The sequence below is a fragment of the Zalophus californianus genome, chromosome 10, assembly GCF_009762305.2.
Source record: "Zalophus californianus isolate mZalCal1 chromosome 10, mZalCal1.pri.v2, whole genome shotgun sequence".
Classification (NCBI taxonomy): Eukaryota; Metazoa; Chordata; class Mammalia; order Carnivora; family Otariidae; genus Zalophus; species Zalophus californianus.
Window position 1 is genome coordinate 11971101 of NC_045604.1, and position 20782 is coordinate 11991882.

At 36.5% G+C, this 20782-nt stretch overlaps 1 protein-coding gene across 4 annotated transcripts in view; it reads right to left on the minus strand.

The window, feature by feature from the left end:
- MARK1 (microtubule affinity regulating kinase 1) overlaps nucleotides 1-20782 on the minus strand; it is a 122180-nt gene that overhangs the window by 37905 nt on the left and 63493 nt on the right. For all 4 annotated transcript variants that reach the window (XM_027611599.1, XM_027611598.1, XM_027611597.1 and 1 more), the window contains exons 4-7: nucleotides 12183-12231; nucleotides 11028-11093; nucleotides 7256-7326; nucleotides 2734-2790 (exon numbers count right to left, since the gene is read on the minus strand). In XM_027611599.1, coding sequence (XP_027467400.1) covers nucleotides 2734-2790; nucleotides 7256-7326; nucleotides 11028-11093; nucleotides 12183-12231 — 243 coding nt within the window. The remainder of the gene's footprint in view (nucleotides 1-2733; nucleotides 2791-7255; nucleotides 7327-11027; nucleotides 11094-12182; nucleotides 12232-20782) is intronic.

The window sequence follows — 20782 nt, forward strand, 5'->3', positions numbered from 1 at the left end:
AAAAAAAAAGAAGTTTTAAATGTGCCTTTTGTAAATACAAGCAATTCAATAAAGGCTTTGCTTTTTTTGTTTTGTTTCAAACTCTTTTATAACGGATGGACTAAGGAAATTATATATTATTTTGTAGATGTGTTTTATGGGGTTACAGAAAGGAGTAAAATTTGGCTACAACGAAAACCAGAGCTCTCTGTACGGCTGGAGAGCCAGGCATTCTGCTCACCACACAGCTCCTTCCCTCCCTCATCCCCCTTTTCCTTTTTTAAGGTATGCTAGCTTGGGATATCTGTTTTGAAAAATGGATATGTGATAATAACGAGGTGTCGTTTATGACATTAATACTGTAACAGCACATAAATTTGGAAGATTTATCTTAAATCCTAACATTAATGGGCTGGGTGACAAAACCAGGTTATTTTGATGTTCTGATGTAAGGGCCTGGTTGTGTAAATTTCTGAGGCCATGTGCGAGCAAGTTGGACTTTCCTAGTTTCTAGAAGAGGTCTGGATGGCTGCCTCACAAGAGCAGAGCTCAAGGGACTCTGAGGTCTGCTCCAGGAGCACATGGGAAACCCCATCCCCCAGACTGGAGGGAACACCTCAGGGTGTTGACCATGATTTTTTTTGGGGGGGCGGATTTCTGTTCATGTAAGAAATGAGATGATAGGCTGGGCGTCAAACACACAGCCAGGGGACAGTCCTCTACTTTCTCTTTCTCTGTGGAAGTGATTTCTCCTTAAAATAGTTACTGGAGGAAACTAAGAAATTGAAAATTTTGGAGCAGTAGAAAATCTGCAAGCTCAGAAAAACAGAGCCAAAATACAGGATTTAGACTTCTGACAACTGCTTAAGACAATTTTTTTTTAAAGTAAGCTCCATGCCCAGTGTGGAGCCCAACAGGGCTTGAACTCACAACCCTGAGATCAAGACCTGAGCTGAGATCAAGAGTCAGACGCTTAGCTGACTGAGCCACCCAGGCACCCCTTAAGACAGTATTTTTAAGTACAATACAAACCAGTGCTAGTAAGTGACAGAGATCATGGGGAGAAAAGTAGAAAAAAAAAATAGATTCCTACGTAAGGATCGATGAAAGTTAACTTTGGAGGAAGAGAGAAAAAGGAAAAAAAGACAAATATTTTAGGTCCGGGACTTTCTACTTTCATAAAAAAAAAAAAAAAGCATACCTATTTGGCCATACCATTTCTTTCTTTTTAAAACTTATTTATTTATTGAGAGAGTGAGGGAGAGTGTGCAAGCTGGGGGAGGGGAGAGGGAGAGGAAGAGAGAATTGTTTGGCAGACTCCCCGCTGAGCAGGAAGCCCCTCATGGGGCTGGATCTCACGACCCTAAGATCATGACCTGAGCCAAAATCAGGAGTCAGACACTCAACCACCAACTGAGCCACCCAGGAGCTCCTATTCAATATTTTTAAATAAAAATGGTATAAAAACTTAAGGTGTACAACATGCACAGTGAAATGAATACAACAGCCAAGCTAATTAACATATCACCTCCTCAATTAGTTATAACTTTTGTGTGTGTGGTAAGAGCACACTCATATAAATAAATCTACTCTTCTAAGCAAATTTCCCAGTATTCAGTGCAGTATTATTAACTTTTTTAATACGACACTAAAAGCTCAGGCAGCCAAAGCAAAAATAAATGAAACTTCATTTAAACTAAAAAGCTTCTGCACAGCAAAGGAAAGCATCAACAAGAAGGTAACTTGTGGATTGGGAGAAAATATTTGCAAACTCTACATCTAATAAAGGATTAATATCCAAAATATATAAGGAACTCATACAACTCAGTAGCAAAAAAAAACCCTAACCACCACAATTAAAAAATGAGCAAAAGTCCCTAAACAGACATTTTTCCAAAGAAGACATACACATGGTCAATAGGTATATGAAAATGTGCTCAACATCACTGACCATCAGGGAAGCGTGGATCACAACCACAATGAGATAACACCTTCCACCTATTAGGATGGCTACCATCAAAACTATAAAAGGTAACAAGTTGGCAAAACAAATGGGAACCCCAGTACAGCTGGTGGGAATATAAATTGGTAGAGTCATTATGGGAAACAGGATGGAGGTTCCTCGAAAAACTAAAAGGAGAACTGCTATATGATCCAGCAATCCTTTTTCTGGGTATACACCCAGAGGAAATGACAGAGTACCTTGAAGAGATACCTGTGCTCCCATGTTCACTGCCACAAATCTTTCCTGACTGTCTCACTTTCTTATTCCAAAGGATGCTAGTTTATACTCATCATATGCATTTGATGTTTGCAAAAACATGTTAAGACACGTCCCCTGTTTCTTTGAGCTTTAGTGTAGAGAATGAACGTAGGCACCTGCAGCAGACAGACCTGGCCCTGTGCCATACCTTGCTTCCGACTGAATGGGATCTCGGGCATTTATAGTTGGGGACAAAGTTCCACATTTCTCTATTAAAACTTTCTCTATCAAAGTTCCACATTTCTCTATTAAATTGTTTTAATAGAGAATGGTGAATCAAATCCTCTAGACTTTAATGCTAGAAAACTTCTCCTTCCTATTTTCTTCATTTTCTCAGTGAAAATACTGCTTTGCATGATGTTGCCATGAGGATTAAGTAAAAACTCCTTCCTTGGAGTGCCTGGCACAATTCGGCAATCACAGAAATGGCTTCAATACTACAAAACATCTGTTCATGATTAAGACTTTTTGTTATAAAATCAGTGGCTTACCTTAAGATCACGGTGAACAATGCACTTCTGATGGCAATACTGTACAGCAGATACAATCTAAAATAAATATTTGGATAAAAGATGCATAATTATTTTACGGTAAAAACACTGCAATTTCCCCCCAATGACAACCTCCAATTGAGATAAATTACCAACTTAGATTTCACAGTATTTAATAACTTCCCTGTTCCTTCAGTTCTGAATAAAGTTAAAATGAGGAAAAGTTCACTTTTAAATGTGGACAGTGTAGACAAGCATCATTCTCTCATTAAAATATTTCTTTGTCAGAGTCCATGAAGATTTCTGTGGGCAGTTACATTTCTCTATTGACATGATCAAGTGTGTACAGTTTGCAGTTCTGATCGAATGGTTTATTCCAATGTTGGGATAAGAGCTTTGGAACACATCAACCAGTCTATTTTAGGAATTATTATCAAATGTGTTCAAGGCATGTTTTTTAAGCAAGGCCAATTTATTAAGAACTTATCAATGGGGTATTTGGCATCGTCCTGTATTTGTTCATATATAAAGAAATGGGAAAATTGGTCAGCCTTAAGATGAAACCCAATTATCAAAAAAAGAGGGAAAAATGAAATTTAATCCTAAACTCGTTATTAAGTCAGTCGGGCAAAGTATTTTACCCCTAACTAGATTTTGTATGCAATCATAATTTTTAACCATTACACAGGCTCTTCAGGGACAAAGACTGAACAAGGTGGAACCCAATGGTAAGAGCCAAGATACAGGTGAGAAATAAGTTATAAACACTTCTTTGATAGTTGTTTACTACACAAAATAGAGAAATGGAAAGAATCAGATAGCAGTCAAGGTAAGAACTATTTTGTACATGTAGTTATAGCTGATTTACAGGAGGACGGCCATTTTAATGCACAGCAGAACATTCAATCCTATGGATTCAGTTAAATGGAAATACAACATGAATGCTGAAAATTGGTTAGGCATTTACACATGGTGATAGAAATGAGATTTTTAAAAGTCTAAGGATGATGTGAAGTATGGCCATGCTAATAGAAATATGGGTTAAAAAAAAAAAACCTTCAAAGTAGAAGTGAGATTGATAGCTCAGTACATTATTTTAACATATATTAAAATGGTTCAGACAGAAACATGAATTCAAAACAAAATCAACACACAATGAGTAATATGTAATTCAATTAAGTTCATTTAGATTCAAAAGTCAGTTTATTGAGTACCTGCTATGTGCAAGAAAATGTGCTGGTCGCTAGGGGAACACAAAATGAACACTACACGGACCCTGCCCTTAGGAGCTGAAAGTCTGATTAGGAGAAAACATGTACAGAACATGTATATGAGCAACCAGAGTACAAGGCAGAATCATAGAAGCAGAGGTACAAAGAAGTGAGGGAAATCATATCAAATAAAGAACAATTTCAGTTAGAAATGCTGTCTGGAGTACGGGATCTTTGATCTAAGCCATCCCAAATGACAGTAACATTTCAAGATGTGGCGATCTGGTGATAGGGAGGGAGGGGTAAGGTGGTGAAATGCACTGAGGTTGAGGCAACACAAGGTATTTGAAAAGTAGGTGGGAAAATGGTAATAGTGGGAATAAACGTTAATAGGTTGGTAAGTCTCTGAATTCCAAACTAAGCAGGTACTACAGAACCACTAGATGTTTTTAAGCAGAGCAATTGTGAATGATTATGATCAATCTGAAGTGCAAATCCCCCCAAACAGCAGAATCTTATAACGAATATTTGTATTAGTCTTCTTATGTAATATGCTTTAAAATTCTAATATCCAATTTCCTTTAACACATTTATTTGCCAAGAGATATACACACTTACATGTAAATATTAATACATCTTAATGAATATCCTACAAGGTTATTTTTAGTAATAGTTATTTTCAAGTCACTTTGTAACAGTGAAGAAGGCATGTTATAGATAAATGATTTGGTTATCAAACATGCATCTCAATATTAGACAGAATGGTCTCCATGAAAGCAGTTCTACAGATGTTTCCGGAATAAAAATCTCCTGAGCCTTAAAACCTTAAGAATGGAAAGATAATTAAGAGAATGCTCTGTATTTTTCTCCCCAAACTCTATGATCTCTGACTTCTGTCAGTTAATGTGGTGGCTTATAATATTACTAAACTTATCCAGCAGGGTACAATTTCTGTCTTCTGTTTGAGTCACTGCAAGAATCCCCATGCACAAGCCTAAATTTTACTGCATTATTCTATGGCCAGATCCTCCCATCCCAAAACATTCTGTACCTCATTTAAGTAGGATGTAGGAACTTCCTTATGATTGTCTTTTATGGATCGTGAAAACATGATTTACAATCAGCCCTGCACTGACCCTAAATTCAGACCTGTGTTTTGCCATGAGGCACAAATATTGGGTTGCTTTGCAATTAATTTATAATTGAGTCAGGAATTCCAAGCTTTAAGTAGTAGCCTTGATACTGGAAGAGTTGAATCAATACTGTAATTTTCTTTCAGGTCCTTAAAACTTCAGGAATGCAGAGGCACTGCATGGTCCATGGCTACTGAAGTGCTCTTGAATTGTCTCTGGCTGTATCCAATAATAAAGTAAAGGACATATATGTGTATATACTTGCTAACACAGTACATTCCTAAGGTGTTAAAATTAAAAAATAACTTAGTGATACAGAGCAAAAAATAAAAGTGTACATTTATCATCTTAAATTTATAAAGAAAAACAGGCATCTCAAAAGCAAATTTAAAAACAAATATAACCCTTTGTCAAATGACTACTAAATTGTGTATGTCTGTATCCCTGGTTTTTAAAAAGATGAGTTAGTTACCTTTTTAATTCCGAAGGAAGACATACAGATAGTAAATACATTTAATATTTATAATAAATAATTATAAAGAAAATATTTCGTATTATATTACATCTTAAATAGCATTTGACACTCAACCTCTGCAACATGAAGAGTATTTCAAAAAATAATTCAGACTTTATTTTTAAAAAGAGCCAGTTCGTAATTATTTGGGTCTTTATGAAAATGTCTGTGTTCCAGCCATCGGGAAAGATGGGCAAGTTCTCTGTAATAGCAGGCACTGTCTCTTCTCCAATTCCACAGAGTACCCAACACAGTTATTTCCACACAGTATGATTTCAGTAAATAAATACAGCCAGGTGACTAAAAAGAACTACAGTAGCAGTCTATACAATATATATTAAGATCCCAGTGGAAATATTTAACGTCCAGTGTAATTTTCGTGGTCGGCTACTAACTATGACTGCGTGACTGATACTGAGAGAACGATGACACTGAAGGTGATGACCAGGGCCTCGCTCAAGGTGAGCCTCCATCCGGGGACCAGAGAGGACTGAACAGTAAGTGGCTGAACCCCACTCAGGTCTTCAAGGTCCTGTCCTCATTACCAGTTGTCTTCAGATTTCAGCTATTTTAGGATGAATATTTCTAGGAAGCTATCCTGAATCAAAGGGCTATGCCTATCTTTGGTATAAAGCATTTCACAAGTTATGTCCCAAAAAGTCATAACTCTGTGAGATATCAACAACAGAGTTTTATCAAACAAATTCACTTCGTGACCAATTTGGAGAATACTATGTTAAAAAAAGGTGAAACAGATTTTTCCCCCCTTCTCCAGAACTTTCAACTTTTTCTAATTGTTTACATGTTAATATACATGTAAGCCTATATCCATATTCAGTGTTTCCCAAACTTATTGATCACAGGGCCCCTTTAACTAGAGAATCAGTACCCATGCTTACAGAAGTACTGAGCTATTTTTAAATGAAATATTTTAAATTCACTAAGGTGAACTTTGGGCTATAGCAAGTTGCCTGCTGAAATTTCACGAACAATTTACAATTCATTATTTGTCATTTCTATAGTAAATTGTAAAGTATGTTAATTTTAATCATTTCATTCCTAAAAATTAGAAGTAAAATCCTAGAGGAACTTAAATTACTTTTTCTTATTTTATACTGTCTATAACAAGTCATGTTCAATTTGAACTGGAAATATACACATCTTACCATAATCTTCTACCAGATTTGTAAGGCTTCTTGCCTGCTTGACTAAATAAAACTGACCACAATCTTTAAATCTACAAAGATATGAGTTCTAATACCAAGACATCTTTAATGACTAAAGAAAATACAATGTCTTTAAGCACTACGCATATATACTGAATACATAAATCTAATAATACTTGATAATTATTGGGTAAAGGATTAAGTATTTCTTTTCTTTCTTAATCTAGTCTGTATTTCCAAAGCTATCAATGAACTAATGAGACTCACCTAAAAACATTTCACTATTTATGATCATCTAAAAATAACCATATGCAACTATCTTAATTTAAATTCAGGAAGAACAAATTTCTTTTTCAGTTTCCCATTCTTAAAACGTGTAAGAAAGCAGGAATTTTTCTTTTTAAAATACCATGTACTCTGAAGTCCAGTTTGTGATACTGTCCATTGTATATCACTAAAAGCATTAGCAAAACAAAGTTAAAAAACTACTTTCCATACCTGCCTAAATTTTGCACGGGCCTCTTTTTCTTTCATTCTTCCATGGGCAACTAAGTAATCAAATACTTCACCTGAATCAGAAAGGTAAAGCAGGCAGTAAAATATACATAGATTTTTCAGTTAACAATATAAGCAGTGTCAAGTTTTTGCCTTGTTTTTAGAGAAGCTTTTGGCCCACAATTTTCTGGTAGTTTTACATAAATCACAAACTATTACATGAAGAGAAAAAAGGGAAAAACTACACATAGAATTGAGTATCTGTAGCAGCTTATGATTTAGCAAAACTCTTTTAAAAAATAAGTCATAAAAACATAACCAAGAAAATTTGCTTTCTGCTTTCAAGTATTACACAATAATACAGTCAACTCTTTATTATCCATTCTAATAAAGGGAAGCCACCGTGCGAGCAATCAAAAAGTACATTTGGCTTTGTATTTGGAACTACACGTCAAACAAAGTAACAAAAGTCATATTACGTTGGATCTCTCTCTCTTAAATTCTACTGTCATGGAGTCTTGATCAAATTTTTTCTCACTACTTCCATTCACAGTGATTTCAGCCACTTCCTTCCTATACTCTGCCTATGCTATTCTCACTATACTCATTTCATCTATTTTGGTACTTAAGTACTTATACAGAATTAATGCATCCTGTGTGCCTCTCCCATTACTACAAATGAGCTTCAATTATCGTATCTGCCCTATCCCCATGACAGAACACAAAGTGGATAGACAATACATACTTGCTGAAATAATTTAAACTAGAAACTATAGAAAGTTCCTATTAGATCCATTACTTTACATGTCTGGAAGTTTTTTCATTTTTCTCTGGAAAATACTAGTAAAAAAACCAATATTTAGTTACAATATTAAAAATAAAATATCTCAGTGTAAGGGAGAAATTTATTTTTTACGTCCTTATAATTTACACCATATAGATATACATGTATATTAAAAACTCACAAAATGGCTTAAAGAGTTCTTGTAAAATACAGCAAAGTGGTTAAAAACTCAGGCTTTAGAATCAGGCCGATTTTGATATGAATCCTGGTTTAGCCCCAAGTAGCTACTGGGAGACATTAGGAAGATTTCTTAACTTTATTAAGACCAAGTTTCTATCCAGTGCCTATCTCACATGGCTGTTGTAAGGATTAAATGAAGTAATGCATGTGCTTAAGCACAGTGACTGGCATATAGTAAGCACTCAATAAATTATGTATTTGTATCTAAGTATACAGAAAATTATATATATATTCAATATCAATCCTATAAATATGTAAGTAAAACATTAAAAACCAAATATGTAATGATGTACATCAGATGAAACTAATACATCTACAATGTCAGACAACATATGATATCAAGATACTTAAATGATTGAATGGGATGATGAAAACAGAAATGAATGGATGCTCTAGTCGACCCATCACAGTAGTTAATTCCAGATATGTGAGTTTAGGCTGGGAAAGATATATGCAATAGTTCAAAAATATGGACTGCTCTTAAGTTCTGCCTCGAATGTCCACACCCCAGATGTTTCCAAGACTTAGTCTTTCACTTATTATACATTATTTATGATTTGCTTCCCCAAAAGAATGTAATCTTCTTGAGGGCAAGGACTTTGTCTTTGCTTACCCATGTGTTCCCAGCACCCAGAACAACATCTGGTACATAGAAACATTTATATTGTTTGCATGAACGAAAGAAGAAATCAACACACCATTCCAGAGCAGCCCCAACACCTACTTTTAATAGACTCTTTCGGATTAAATGTGGTTCAGAATCATAAAGGAGTTCCCTGCCTACCTAATCACCAAAGATCTTTTGCCCCGTAGTGAACCAGAGTCAAACGATCTAAATACTCTTGACAAAGAGGCAGCTGTTTGACTCAACTCTTTGTCCATGTCAGAGTCAATCCTAAAATGTCTAGAAATTTCAGAGGAAAAATATTAAGTGTTGATTTTAAAGTTACTTTGCTATTTACAGATTAAAAAGGCAAGGAAATGATTTTAAATTTGCCACCACAGAACCATGATGGTTTTGTTAAAGGATCACTGATGAGCAAGACTCAAAGAAAATTTATCACTAGGTGTTAGAATCAAATGAGAGAGCACCTGGTTTGGGCTGAATTCCAGTATACACCCCTGTAGACTGCACCCAGTACCCCTCCTAACTATGCTACTGAAGGAGAGCAGTGATGACCCCATGTGCTCTCTGTTTCTTCAGCCATTGCTCCCCTTCATTAGCACCAATAGAGAGTTGACTGTACTTACCATTTATCGTTAAACAGCATACATATTAATATTAACACAGCCTTGTGATGGACCTTCATAAAAACAGAAGTGCCCACCGATTTTTAGAAGTCTGTAATTTCTCATATCAAAGCATGTCTAGCCCTTTTCTCTAGACTTTAGATCAGTAAAAGGGAAAAAAAGAGTCTAACTGAACTAAAAATAACTCCCAGGGTTCCCACGCTGACAAACTATTATATAAATCTAACTAAAGGATAGAAAAATAGAGAAATAGTTCATTATGTGGTAACTGTAGGTTCACTAATTTTATTACAGACCGATGTTTTATGCAAATTCACATGGCTGTATTAATATTTTTTAAAAATCCTGTAATAATAAACCTTGATGACATAGGTTTTCAGGTTAAGTCAAAAAACCTACATCAAAATACTTTCAGGATGAGAAAAGGCTTTGCAAAAAACCAAACCTACTAAAACTTTCAATCTGCATTAAAAACAGAAAAAGCTATTAAAATATATGTGATATTTGTAGTAAACATTTTTAGAAACCTAAGAAACACTATAAAAATACATAGTTTAGGTACAACAGACTAAAATAAATCCTCTTTATCGAAGTTACATAAAATCTGAATTACCATAAAAATCTATACACTTTTATTAGCTAAAAGGACTCAACACTAAATTCAACCCTAAGGTTTTCTACTGATTAGCAAAAAAGTTAATTAAAGTGGTTTAAATAATTGCAGCTGCCCTCCCTCCTTTTTAATTGCTTAACTTCTTAATTCTTCAGTTGCTTAAAACCTTCAAGCATTCTTTTTTTACTTATTAAATGATTTATCTCCAAAAAATTTTAAATGTGTTTCTAAGAAAGTCCTATGCCTAACACAACAGTGATTTTGAGCTGATGTACCTCTCGTTTGATGGAAAGTGCAGAAGATGAAAATGATTTTCTATTATATACCAGTGTTTAAAAATCACTCCTACTTTTGACATTATGCAGTCAAAAGTACGTATTATATTCTACAAATACATCTTATTTCTCTGTCAACCCAGTCTTCTAACTTATAACATGTATAAATCAATACTTGTTTAAATTGAAACATTCTATGGATTATCCTGAAAATGCATGCATATTGAGAATCTGTCATATATAAACAGTCAATGAAATAAACATCTGGTCTAGAATATGCTTTTACTATAAACTTTATTAAATACATTGTGAATTTGAGATTTCCTTATAGCCAAGCACTTCTAATCACAATAATACTTAGATAAGAGAATCAAAACATTCATAGATAACAATGCAAATTTAGAGTTTAGAAAAATGTCCCTATGCAACTTTTAACTTAGTCAAAAATCTGACTTTTAAATGTAGGATCAATAGCCTGAAAGTAAACACTGAATTTTACTTAAGATATATCACTTAATCACAGGGAAGACATAAGTGTTACAGTGAAACTTCGGGTGTTGATAATTCTGTATGTCTCATCAAAGATAACTCTTCCATCCCTCTCATCCTTACCCCCACTCGCGTACTCCATGACTAAATAGAGGGTCTTCTCTGTTTCAATAACTTCAAACAATTTTACTGAAAAAAGAAATTAGAGATATAATTCTGTAATTGTTAGCACATATTGGATCTGCTTTAAGAAAATTTAAGTATAAATTTTCCCTAAGCCAGGGGAAAACTTGAATATTTACTGAAAATTATTAATTATAATTAAACTAAAAAATTCTCTCAAGGGTTATTACTACTATGGAAGAAAACTACTTACCACAAAGTGATTTGGAACCAACTGCTGGGTCAAAAGAGTTAACTTTCTGGGATTAAAAAAACCATTACTTTTTCTAATGAGAATAATATAAAAAAAAGGAAAAGCTTAAAATAACAAAACGAGCTCAGCTTAACAAAATTTTAACTAAAGCTTAAAAGGAGACTATATTATATAATGAGCCTGTCATAAAATGTTAAACCACCTTTGGTAAAGAAACAAAAAAATTCCATAATATGTGGTGTTATAAAGTTTCTGGTTAAAAAACCACGAAGTTGTCAGACTTACATAGTTGAAATTATGCATCACAAATAATCACATTAACATCTCTAACAAGCATAAGATTTTTAAGTGTGAAAGAAACAAGTGTTAAGAAAATGAGCAGATTAAAAGAAAAATTACTTTTTGCTTCTTATAATCCAATGACTTCATATGTACTCAATATATTTATTTGTAAATGTAGGGAAAAACCAGAACTTCTGGGAATAAATTAACTAAAACTGAAATAAATTCCATTTTCTTAAAAATTCAAATTAGTGATTTTGCCTATAAACTATGGTCAAATCCAAATGCATATTATCAAATTATCTGGAATTAATTTCTTATAAATATCTCAAATGGCATGCAATCTCTAGAACAATTTAGTAAGGAGATACAAAAAATATTCGTATGCATTAACTTCAAGTCATATATATTATTTTAGTAGACAGCCTAAAACAGCAAAGCAGTAGAAAATAGCCATCTGCAGCCTTCAATTAACTTCTTTATAATCTATTTTTACCAAAGTATCACTTTCTCAGGTTATCACTCTTTTTATAAAAGAACATCCTTAAAATTCTAACTTTTCAAATAGTTTCAAATTAAAGAATATACTTCATCATTAATTGTATATGTAAATTTCATACCTATATTAGGATGATTCAATATCTTCATTATTCGTACTTCTCGAAACAACTGTTAAAGAAAACAGGTAGACATATTTCTGTTAAAATAATTCACTTGAAGAAATTCATCTTCTTACAAGACACTAGGAGATCCTGGTAATGAGCTAAGAAAGAAACAAGAGATTTGTTCCTCAGGTTCAACTCTGACTTTGCTGACACTTGATTTCCAGGACAATTTTAACAAGATGAATTCAGATGGTTCCGTGTGTGTATGTGTGTGTGTATGTACACCATATATAATAAAACTTACATTTTTATTTGACTATTCTTCATTACTGGGAAGAAAAATACTGTGGAAATGAAACTAAATGATCCTTCACATGATTTTTATCCAAAACCAACATTCCTTGGGGGCAAGGAGGGGAGGTCCTGATTCTTTAGTCATCTCTACTGGTTGAACAGACACTTTGTGAAAGATTAAATGATGTAAACCTACATTAAATAAAATTTGAAAAGGAAACAAAACTATTTTCGGTAGCATTTTACAGAAATTTGCATAATAGTAGTAAAGGACAATAAAAATAATTTACTTTATATAAAACCAAAACATACTGAAAATAAGTCACTTTTTTGAAACACAAATGTGAAAAATTCCTTTCCTTTTATTTTACAGTATTGGGCCCATTTTTTACAAGTCTGACCTGGCATTTTTTTTTTTTTTCTTTTCTATGTTGTCTTTGAGTACATGTTAAGTTCACAATCAAGCACCTAGTTCACTCTTGCTGGGATCATGGCTTCAAATGTCAATTTGCTGATGTCTCCTAAATTTAAATCTCTCATCCAGAGCATTCTTCTTATTCTAACCTTTATATCCAAGTATCTACTCAATATTTTCACAGGAATTCAAACCCAAGACTTGATTTCTCACACTAAATTTGACCTTTGCCTGCCTTTTCCCAGGTCTCTATATCCATCCCGCAGCTATTATAGAAACGTTGGAGTCATCCTTAACTACATGCCTTCGCCAAATCTCCACATCAGATCCATCACCAAGACCTGTTGACTCGACCTCCAAAATTCATCTCACATCTGTCAATTCTAACCATCCCCACTGGCAACACTGGATTCCACAGGTCTCTGTACATCCATTCAGCATTCCCTTTTCTGTACTCCCATCCTCCAGTCCATTATCCACACAGCACTACACTATTTCAGATCCACTGGTGGTTTTCCAGTGCCATTAGCACAAAATTCATAATCTTCAACATGGGCTACCAGGCCTTGAAAAATCAAGATCTTGCTTACCTTGCTTACCAAGATCATGCTTATCTCATGACACTCTAGATAACATCTAGATGGATGTCTCCTGGATGGATTTCACTCAAGCCAACCAGCACCCTTCTCAGTTGAACTTGCTAAGACCTCTCTCTAGTCAGTCTTTGTACAAGCTTTCCCCTTCTGCCTGGAATGAATGTTCTTCATTCACTTTTTGAATTATGAAATATTTCAAATTTGTTAAAAAGTACAGAAATAAATATAGCACCTAACTCTGTATCTACCATCAAGATTAAATAAACTTATGCTAATATTCTGCCATATTTTCATAAGATTTTATTTTTAAGAAAAATTATTTTTTAAAATTTAAAAATTTTTTACATTTAAAGATTTTATTTATTATATATAGAGAGAGAGAGTGCACGCAAACAGGGGGAGGAATAGAGGGAGGAAGGGGAAAGAATCTCAGGCAGACTCCACACTGAGCACAGAGCCTGATGCAGGGCTCAGTCTCACAACCCTGAGCTCATGCCCTGAGCCAATATCAAGAGTCGGATGACCAACCGACTGAGCCGCCCAGGCGCCCCATGAATATTAAATAATTTTATTTAATATTGTTAAGACATTAATCATTATAGTCATAGCTAGAGACTCATCCCCACCTCTTTTTCCTCTTTCCCACCCTAGATATAACCAATGCCCTAAAGCTGGTATATAACAAGCTATATACTTTTATAATTTTCTATATGTGTATATATAAATAGCAATATTACTTTTTTGTGTTTCAAACTTCATATAAATGGAGTCATACTGAAATTATTTCTCTAAATTTATTTTTTCTTCAACATAATGTTTCTTTGTTCTATCCCTGTTTGTGTATAGATCTGGTCCATTTACTTTAATTGCTGTTTTCCATTACAAGAAGCCAGTTCATACACTGTTCTATTGAGAATGCTTATTTATATACTTTCACTATTGCAATCAGTGTTATAATGAATATTCTTGACGTGTTTCCTTAAATACCTAGAGGCTTAATTTTTTGATAGTGGTGTATATACACCTTCAACTTTCTTAGGTCTTGCTCAATTTGCCCTCCACCCCCAATTCTGTACTTGAAGGCCTAGAACTCAAGAAATATTGAGTGCCTACACTGCTTGGTCTTTTCCATCTTTGGGCTCCACAGCCCTAATGATCCCTTTGAGCTATAAGTCTCTGTTACTAATGGTTTTGCTGACTGGAGCTTCTGACAAAGGGAAACAATCTCTACTCAGAGGGAGGTCCCATAGGGTTTTGGATTCATTCCCTCCCTAAAACGGCTAAGGGGTTTTAAAAAGCAGCTATTAATTTGCCACCAGGCTCTTGTCAAGACTGAATACCTGTCTCAGAGAGGTGTCCATTGACCAAACTGCCTCACTCAGGTACACGGACCAGGAGGAGGTGAGGAATATAGCATAAGGAGTGTGAGTGTGTGTGTGTGTGTGTGTACATGTATATTTATATTATACCTAAAATACAGGTATTTATTTTTAGGGCAGTTTTAGGTTCACAATAAAATTGAGCAGAAAGTATAGAGTTAGCATGCACCCTCTGTCCCCACACATGCACAACCTCCCCAACCATCAACATCCCACACCACAGTGGTACATTTGTTACAATCTATGAATCTATACTGATACATTATCACCCAAAGTCTATAGTTTACATTAGCGTTCATTCTTGGTGCTGTAAATTCTGTGGGTTTTGACAAATGTATAATGGCAAATATCTACCATTACAGTATCACACAGAATAGTTTCACTGCCCTAAATATCCCCTGTGCTTCACCTATTTATCCTTCCCTCTCCATAAATCCCTGGCAACTACTAATCTTTTTACTTTCTCCATACTTTTGCTTCTTGAGAAGATCATATGGTTGGAATCATATAGTATGTGGCCTTTCCAGATTGACTTCTTTCACTTAGTAATATACGTTTAAGGTTCTTCCATGTCTTTATATGACTTGATAGAGTATTTCTTTTTAGCACTGAATAACATTTCATTATATCAATGTACCAGTTTATTTATCCATTCACCTATTGAAGAACATCTTTATTACTTCCAAGTTTTGACAACTGTGAATAAAGCTGCTATAAACTGTGTGTAGGCTTTTGTGTGGACATAAGTTTTCAACTCATTTGGGTGAATACCAAGGAGGATGACTGCTGGATTATATGGTATGTTGAGTTTTGTAAGAAACTACCAACTGTCTTCCAAGTGGGCTACCATTTTGTGTTCCCACCAGCAATGAGAGACCTTGCTGCTCCACCTCCTTAGCAGTGTTTGGTGTTTGTTAGTGTTTTGGATTTTTACATTCTAATAGGTACGTAGTGGTATTTCATTGTTGTTTCAATCTGCAACTCCTAATAACAGATGGTGCTGACCATCTTTCCATAGGCTTATTTGCCACCTACAGATTTTCTTTGATGAGATGTCTATTCAGATCATTTGACCAGTTTTTAATCAGTTGTTTGCTTTTCTGAGTCTTTTCAAGCCAATTTTTGGGCCTGTTCCAATCTCCAACAATACCAGATGGCTGCAGATAGTAGCAAACATGGATTATTCATCATATACCTTGTAGATTCCTCTGCAACATCAGAGAACGGGTCATTCATATGAGTAACCCTGGAGGCCCTAGGCAGAGGGAACCAGAAGTCACACTCCCTCACTTCTTCCTTGTGGGTCTCAGGGAGGTGGAGGGCCTTGGTCTGAGTGGGGTGGCCTCAGGTCAGCAGAGGGAAGTGTGCCCACGGGGTCCTGGAATCCAGGTGACTATCTCCCCCACCAGGACTTCAGAGGACTGACAGGAGGGGTGGAGCTCTGTGGGATCTCCCGTGTTCTGGGTGGGCAGTCCCCTCAGCACACACTCAGGGTTTCTACCTTAGCTTCTGACACCACCCAGGCCTCCTCTCTCTGCTCACCTGATTAACCCTCCTCCAAATAAGACCCTCACCTCCCTGAGAAAGAGCAAGTAAGGGGGCCTATCATCAGGTCACCTTTGCCCAGGGACTCCCTTGGCTGATAGCAGTGGCAGCACTCAGAAAATTTATAATTCTGGTTTCAACCCTTTTTTTCCTTACTACAGCACATCAGCAGATAAAGTTCACACATGAGTAGATAAAATTCACATATAAAATCACAACTTACAAATCTGACGATCCTGGGTTTTACTGTAACCAAAGAGTCTCTTTCCCCCCAGAAAAACAAGTCAAATACTATGGCAGCCTCTTATTTTCTCATGGCTTTCATGAAGTCATTTTATAAGCATTTAATAATAAAATAAACCACCTAAACATTAAAAAAAATCATTTTATAAGGAAAAACACTTATTTGTAACTAAGGTGTATATATATATATTTTTAGATATTGAACTTTATATTTTTTAAATACTGATTTTTTCGCTCTGAACGTCCACCCCACACCCAAAGAGTGTATTATAAGGAATAAACACAAATAGTCTCTATTTTGGTTTTGCTATATTATACAGATTTTAAAAGTGGCTAGACTTGTTATTAATAGGAGCAGCATTACTGTAACTGTCACCTGGATTCATCAGTATTATCGCTATTGTGTATTTCTAATAGAAAAGTCCCCCATACCAATCTGGCTGTCCTACGCTAACACATAAATAAATGACCTCTGTTTGCTTCATTTGGTCGTGCTTTCTTCGAACCATGAGAGATGATGGACTCTGAAAAACAAACTGAGGGTTCTAGAGGGGAGGGGGGTAGGGGGATGGGTTAGCCTGGTGATGGGTATTGAGGAGGGCACGTTCTGCATGGAGCACTGGGTGTTATGAACAAACAATGAATCATGGAACACTGCACCAAAAACTAATGATGTAATATATGGTGATTAACATAACAATAAAAAAATTAAAAAAAAAAAAGATGTTCTCTGTTAAGTCGTTGTATTTGACTATAAAATCACAACTCACAAGCACTGCAGTAGAGAAGCTTGTAACTGGGCTCCACTTACTCAACCGTTACTCTACATGCCCTCTGCAACCTACCATGTAACGCTTGAGCACCCTCCATGCTCACAGTCCATGGTGCTCCCTGTACCTTTGCACTCCCAAAGCTGAACAGCATGCTTACCAAAGGCTAGCTAGGCCCCAAAGCTATTTGTCAGCTATTAGATGTTACTGCAAACAGATAATTTAACTAATATATTAGCTTTCTATTGCTGAATAAGAAATTACCACACCTTGGCAATTAATAACAACACACATGTATCATCTCATAGTTTCTGGGCATGTGTATTCTGGGCAGGGCTTCATTGGGTCTTCCAGCTCTGTCAAGGTGTTGCTCTCTCATCTCAGGGCCTGAATGGGGAAGAATCCATTTCCAAGCTAACCCAGGCTGCAGCGATAGGACTGAGGACTCTGGCTTCTTGCTGGTTCTTGAGTGGAGGCCACCCTGAGCTCTTAGAGACTGCTCCCTTGCCCTTGCCAAGCGGGCTTCTCCAACATGGCCATTTACTTTATCAAGCCAGCAAGGATAATCTCCAGGGCAAGTTGGTTAGCAAGACAGTCCTATCTAATACAATGTAATCGTGGAATGAAATCCCATCACATTTTCCATATTGTATTGGTTAGAAACAAGTCAGAGGTCCTGCTCACATTCAAGGGAAAGGGATTATACAAAGATATGAACACCAGAAGTGGGGATCATTAGTGGTTGCCTTAAAGTCTGTCCAATGCAATTAAATATTACTTAAACCAACGAATTAGTCTGTTGTTTAACAAAACAAGCCAAATTGAATAATCTGTAAATACTAGATAAAAGCTGCTGTCCACTTAAGTACGGGCAAGATAAATGTCAAAGATGAAAATAAAATCTAGGGGTCTGCTCTCAGATCGTTCCTGGGTGTCTTTAAATACCCCCTTTATTAAAAAAAAAACTGGAAATAGAAGCAAATGTGAGTTTATGGGTGACATATGTGCAAGATAAACGAAGCTGAATGCCAATCAACAGACCTAAACTGGCGGGGGCGGGGGGGGGGGTGCGGGGAACCTTGGCCTTACGTGAAAGACTGGTCAATGGCTGTGTATGTTGTTCAATTTAAATGTTAAATGTCCATATCATTTTTAATAATTCCTCCCATTAGCATACTTCTTCAGTTAACAGCTCCTCACTGCAGTGGAAGAGGGGCTCCCACATATTTCCTCACTGGCACAGGTACTTCCAGAAGGTAGTCCAAGAAGTGTGGCATGGACAGGCCACAACGGCTCTAGTTCTAGCTCCTCTTCCTTCTCTTCTGCCTCAAGAAAACTCATCAGATTGCAAGACTGGAGACAATATTGTCATGTGGGTAATCTTGAGTTTATTCTCATTAATTTTTATGCAATTATTGGCAAATTTGGTAGTTTTGGAAGCAAACTGGTTGAGACATATAACTAATGAAAAGATACTGATGTCTCCCTGGCAGCTCCATGTTTGAGAATCAGTAATCTAAAGGAAAAGATTAGCTGCATATTCTTCAAGCAATTCTCCATAAATACTGGTTTTTGTTGTTTATTTCATAAGCTGGGTTTTTGAGTGGTAATGAATTCATGAATGCAGTCCCTGACTGGAACTTAGAATTCAGCAATTCTGTTCTACCAAGAACAGAGATGAGCTAGAGATAGGATTAAAATTATCTTCTGAGGGCGCCTGGGTGGCTCAGTGGGCTAAGCATCTGCCTTCGGCTCAGGTCATAATCTTAGGGTCCTGGGATTGAGTCCCACGTTGGGCTCCCTGCTCAGCGGGGAGTCTCCTTCTCCCTCTGCCCCCCCCCCCCCCCGCTCCTGCTCTCTCTTTCTTGTCTCTCTCTCAAATAAATAAATAAAATCCTTAAAAAAATTATCTTCTGAAAATTGGGGCACCTAACAAAAGTATACCTAAATCGAAGGCCACTCTACAGCCACGTGGAGGTGAAACCAGGGAAACAGTTACAGGAAGGGCCAAAGTTCTCATCAGAAAGTATTGTTTTATTCCAGTGAAAAAAATAATACACAGCCATCTCAGAGATGTCTTCAATATATTGTTCTATCCTTAGTTTCCTCTCCTTCAGCAGTCACTGACAAGGAGCGAGGAAAGAACCGTAATAAGCAAAAGCATGAACGGGCCTGTGAGGGTTGGGTGTGTGTAGACTAAAACTGACAGGCGGTTGTGGAAAGAGGAAGAGCGGCTGCTGCTGGGAGAAAGGATTAGTGTGTTTTAAGGGGCACACTGACCTAGGACAATGAAATGCCAGTAGCCTGACCCACCAATCACCCTTCTTCCCAAAGAAACACTTCAACTGTCAGCTAGATTTGGGTCATTAGCACTACAAATCCAGAGAATCGGGGCCAACTGAAGAGTAGCCCATGGCTTTAGTAAAAGGTCTAAGATGTCTCCTCTTCACAACTCCCCTCAGCCCTCCCCTAAACCGCAATATTCCAGCTGGCTGCACACAGGAAAGGGACGGGACTAGTTAATGTCAGAGCCTCTGCATCAACTGCCCGAGTCAAAGGAAGCAGAGAGAGAGAGAGAGAGAGAGAGAGAGAGAGAGAGAGAGAGAGACAGTGAGCCACATATACGTGATCTCTTAGCCCAGAGCAGAGCTTCATCAGCGAGGGTGCCAATCTTCCCAGTGCTTGTCTTCCTTAGGAAAGGTGGAGACGGTTGAGGGGAGAAGGAGAGCTGAAAATTTAGAGCATGCTAAGAAGTTTACCTTGAGATGGACAGTTATTGTTAAAAAAGTTAATTACTATATGTATCCTATGTCAGGTACAAGCCAGGAAAACATATATATTAAATAGTCCCACACTACTATTTGAGTTTCGGATTCTAATTTTTAGTTCATTTTTTTCTTGCTCGTTTTCAAACTGTGACAAACTGTGACATCATGATGTTTCTAGCATTCTTAAACTTAGCAGGAATGCTCCGAATTCACTAATACTCTCCAAACTTACTGTTTCAGCTTTGCTGCGGGCTGAAATCAAGGCCAGAGTTTGTTCGAATCTTGTGTGTCCAATTAGAGAAATGAGTGCTGCGTGAAGGCCTGAGGTGGGTTTTCTCTGACTACGAGGCAGGGAGGCCCTTTACTGTTTGGACTTCGTGAGAGCTATTCTAGTTAGTTGTTGAGAAGCCTGGAGTGTTGCCTTCTTGGTTCTTGGCATTGTTCCAGGTAACTGAAGTGAGTAAACAAAGAGATATTTACTTTTCAATTCAATCCTTCTAGTCAGGGCATAAGGTCACGGTCAGTCAAACTCCATTAGTGTTTATCAGTATTTGCCTCATTTATGAGCATTTTCCGTTTCTCTTCTCAACTGTTCTCTTCCTTCC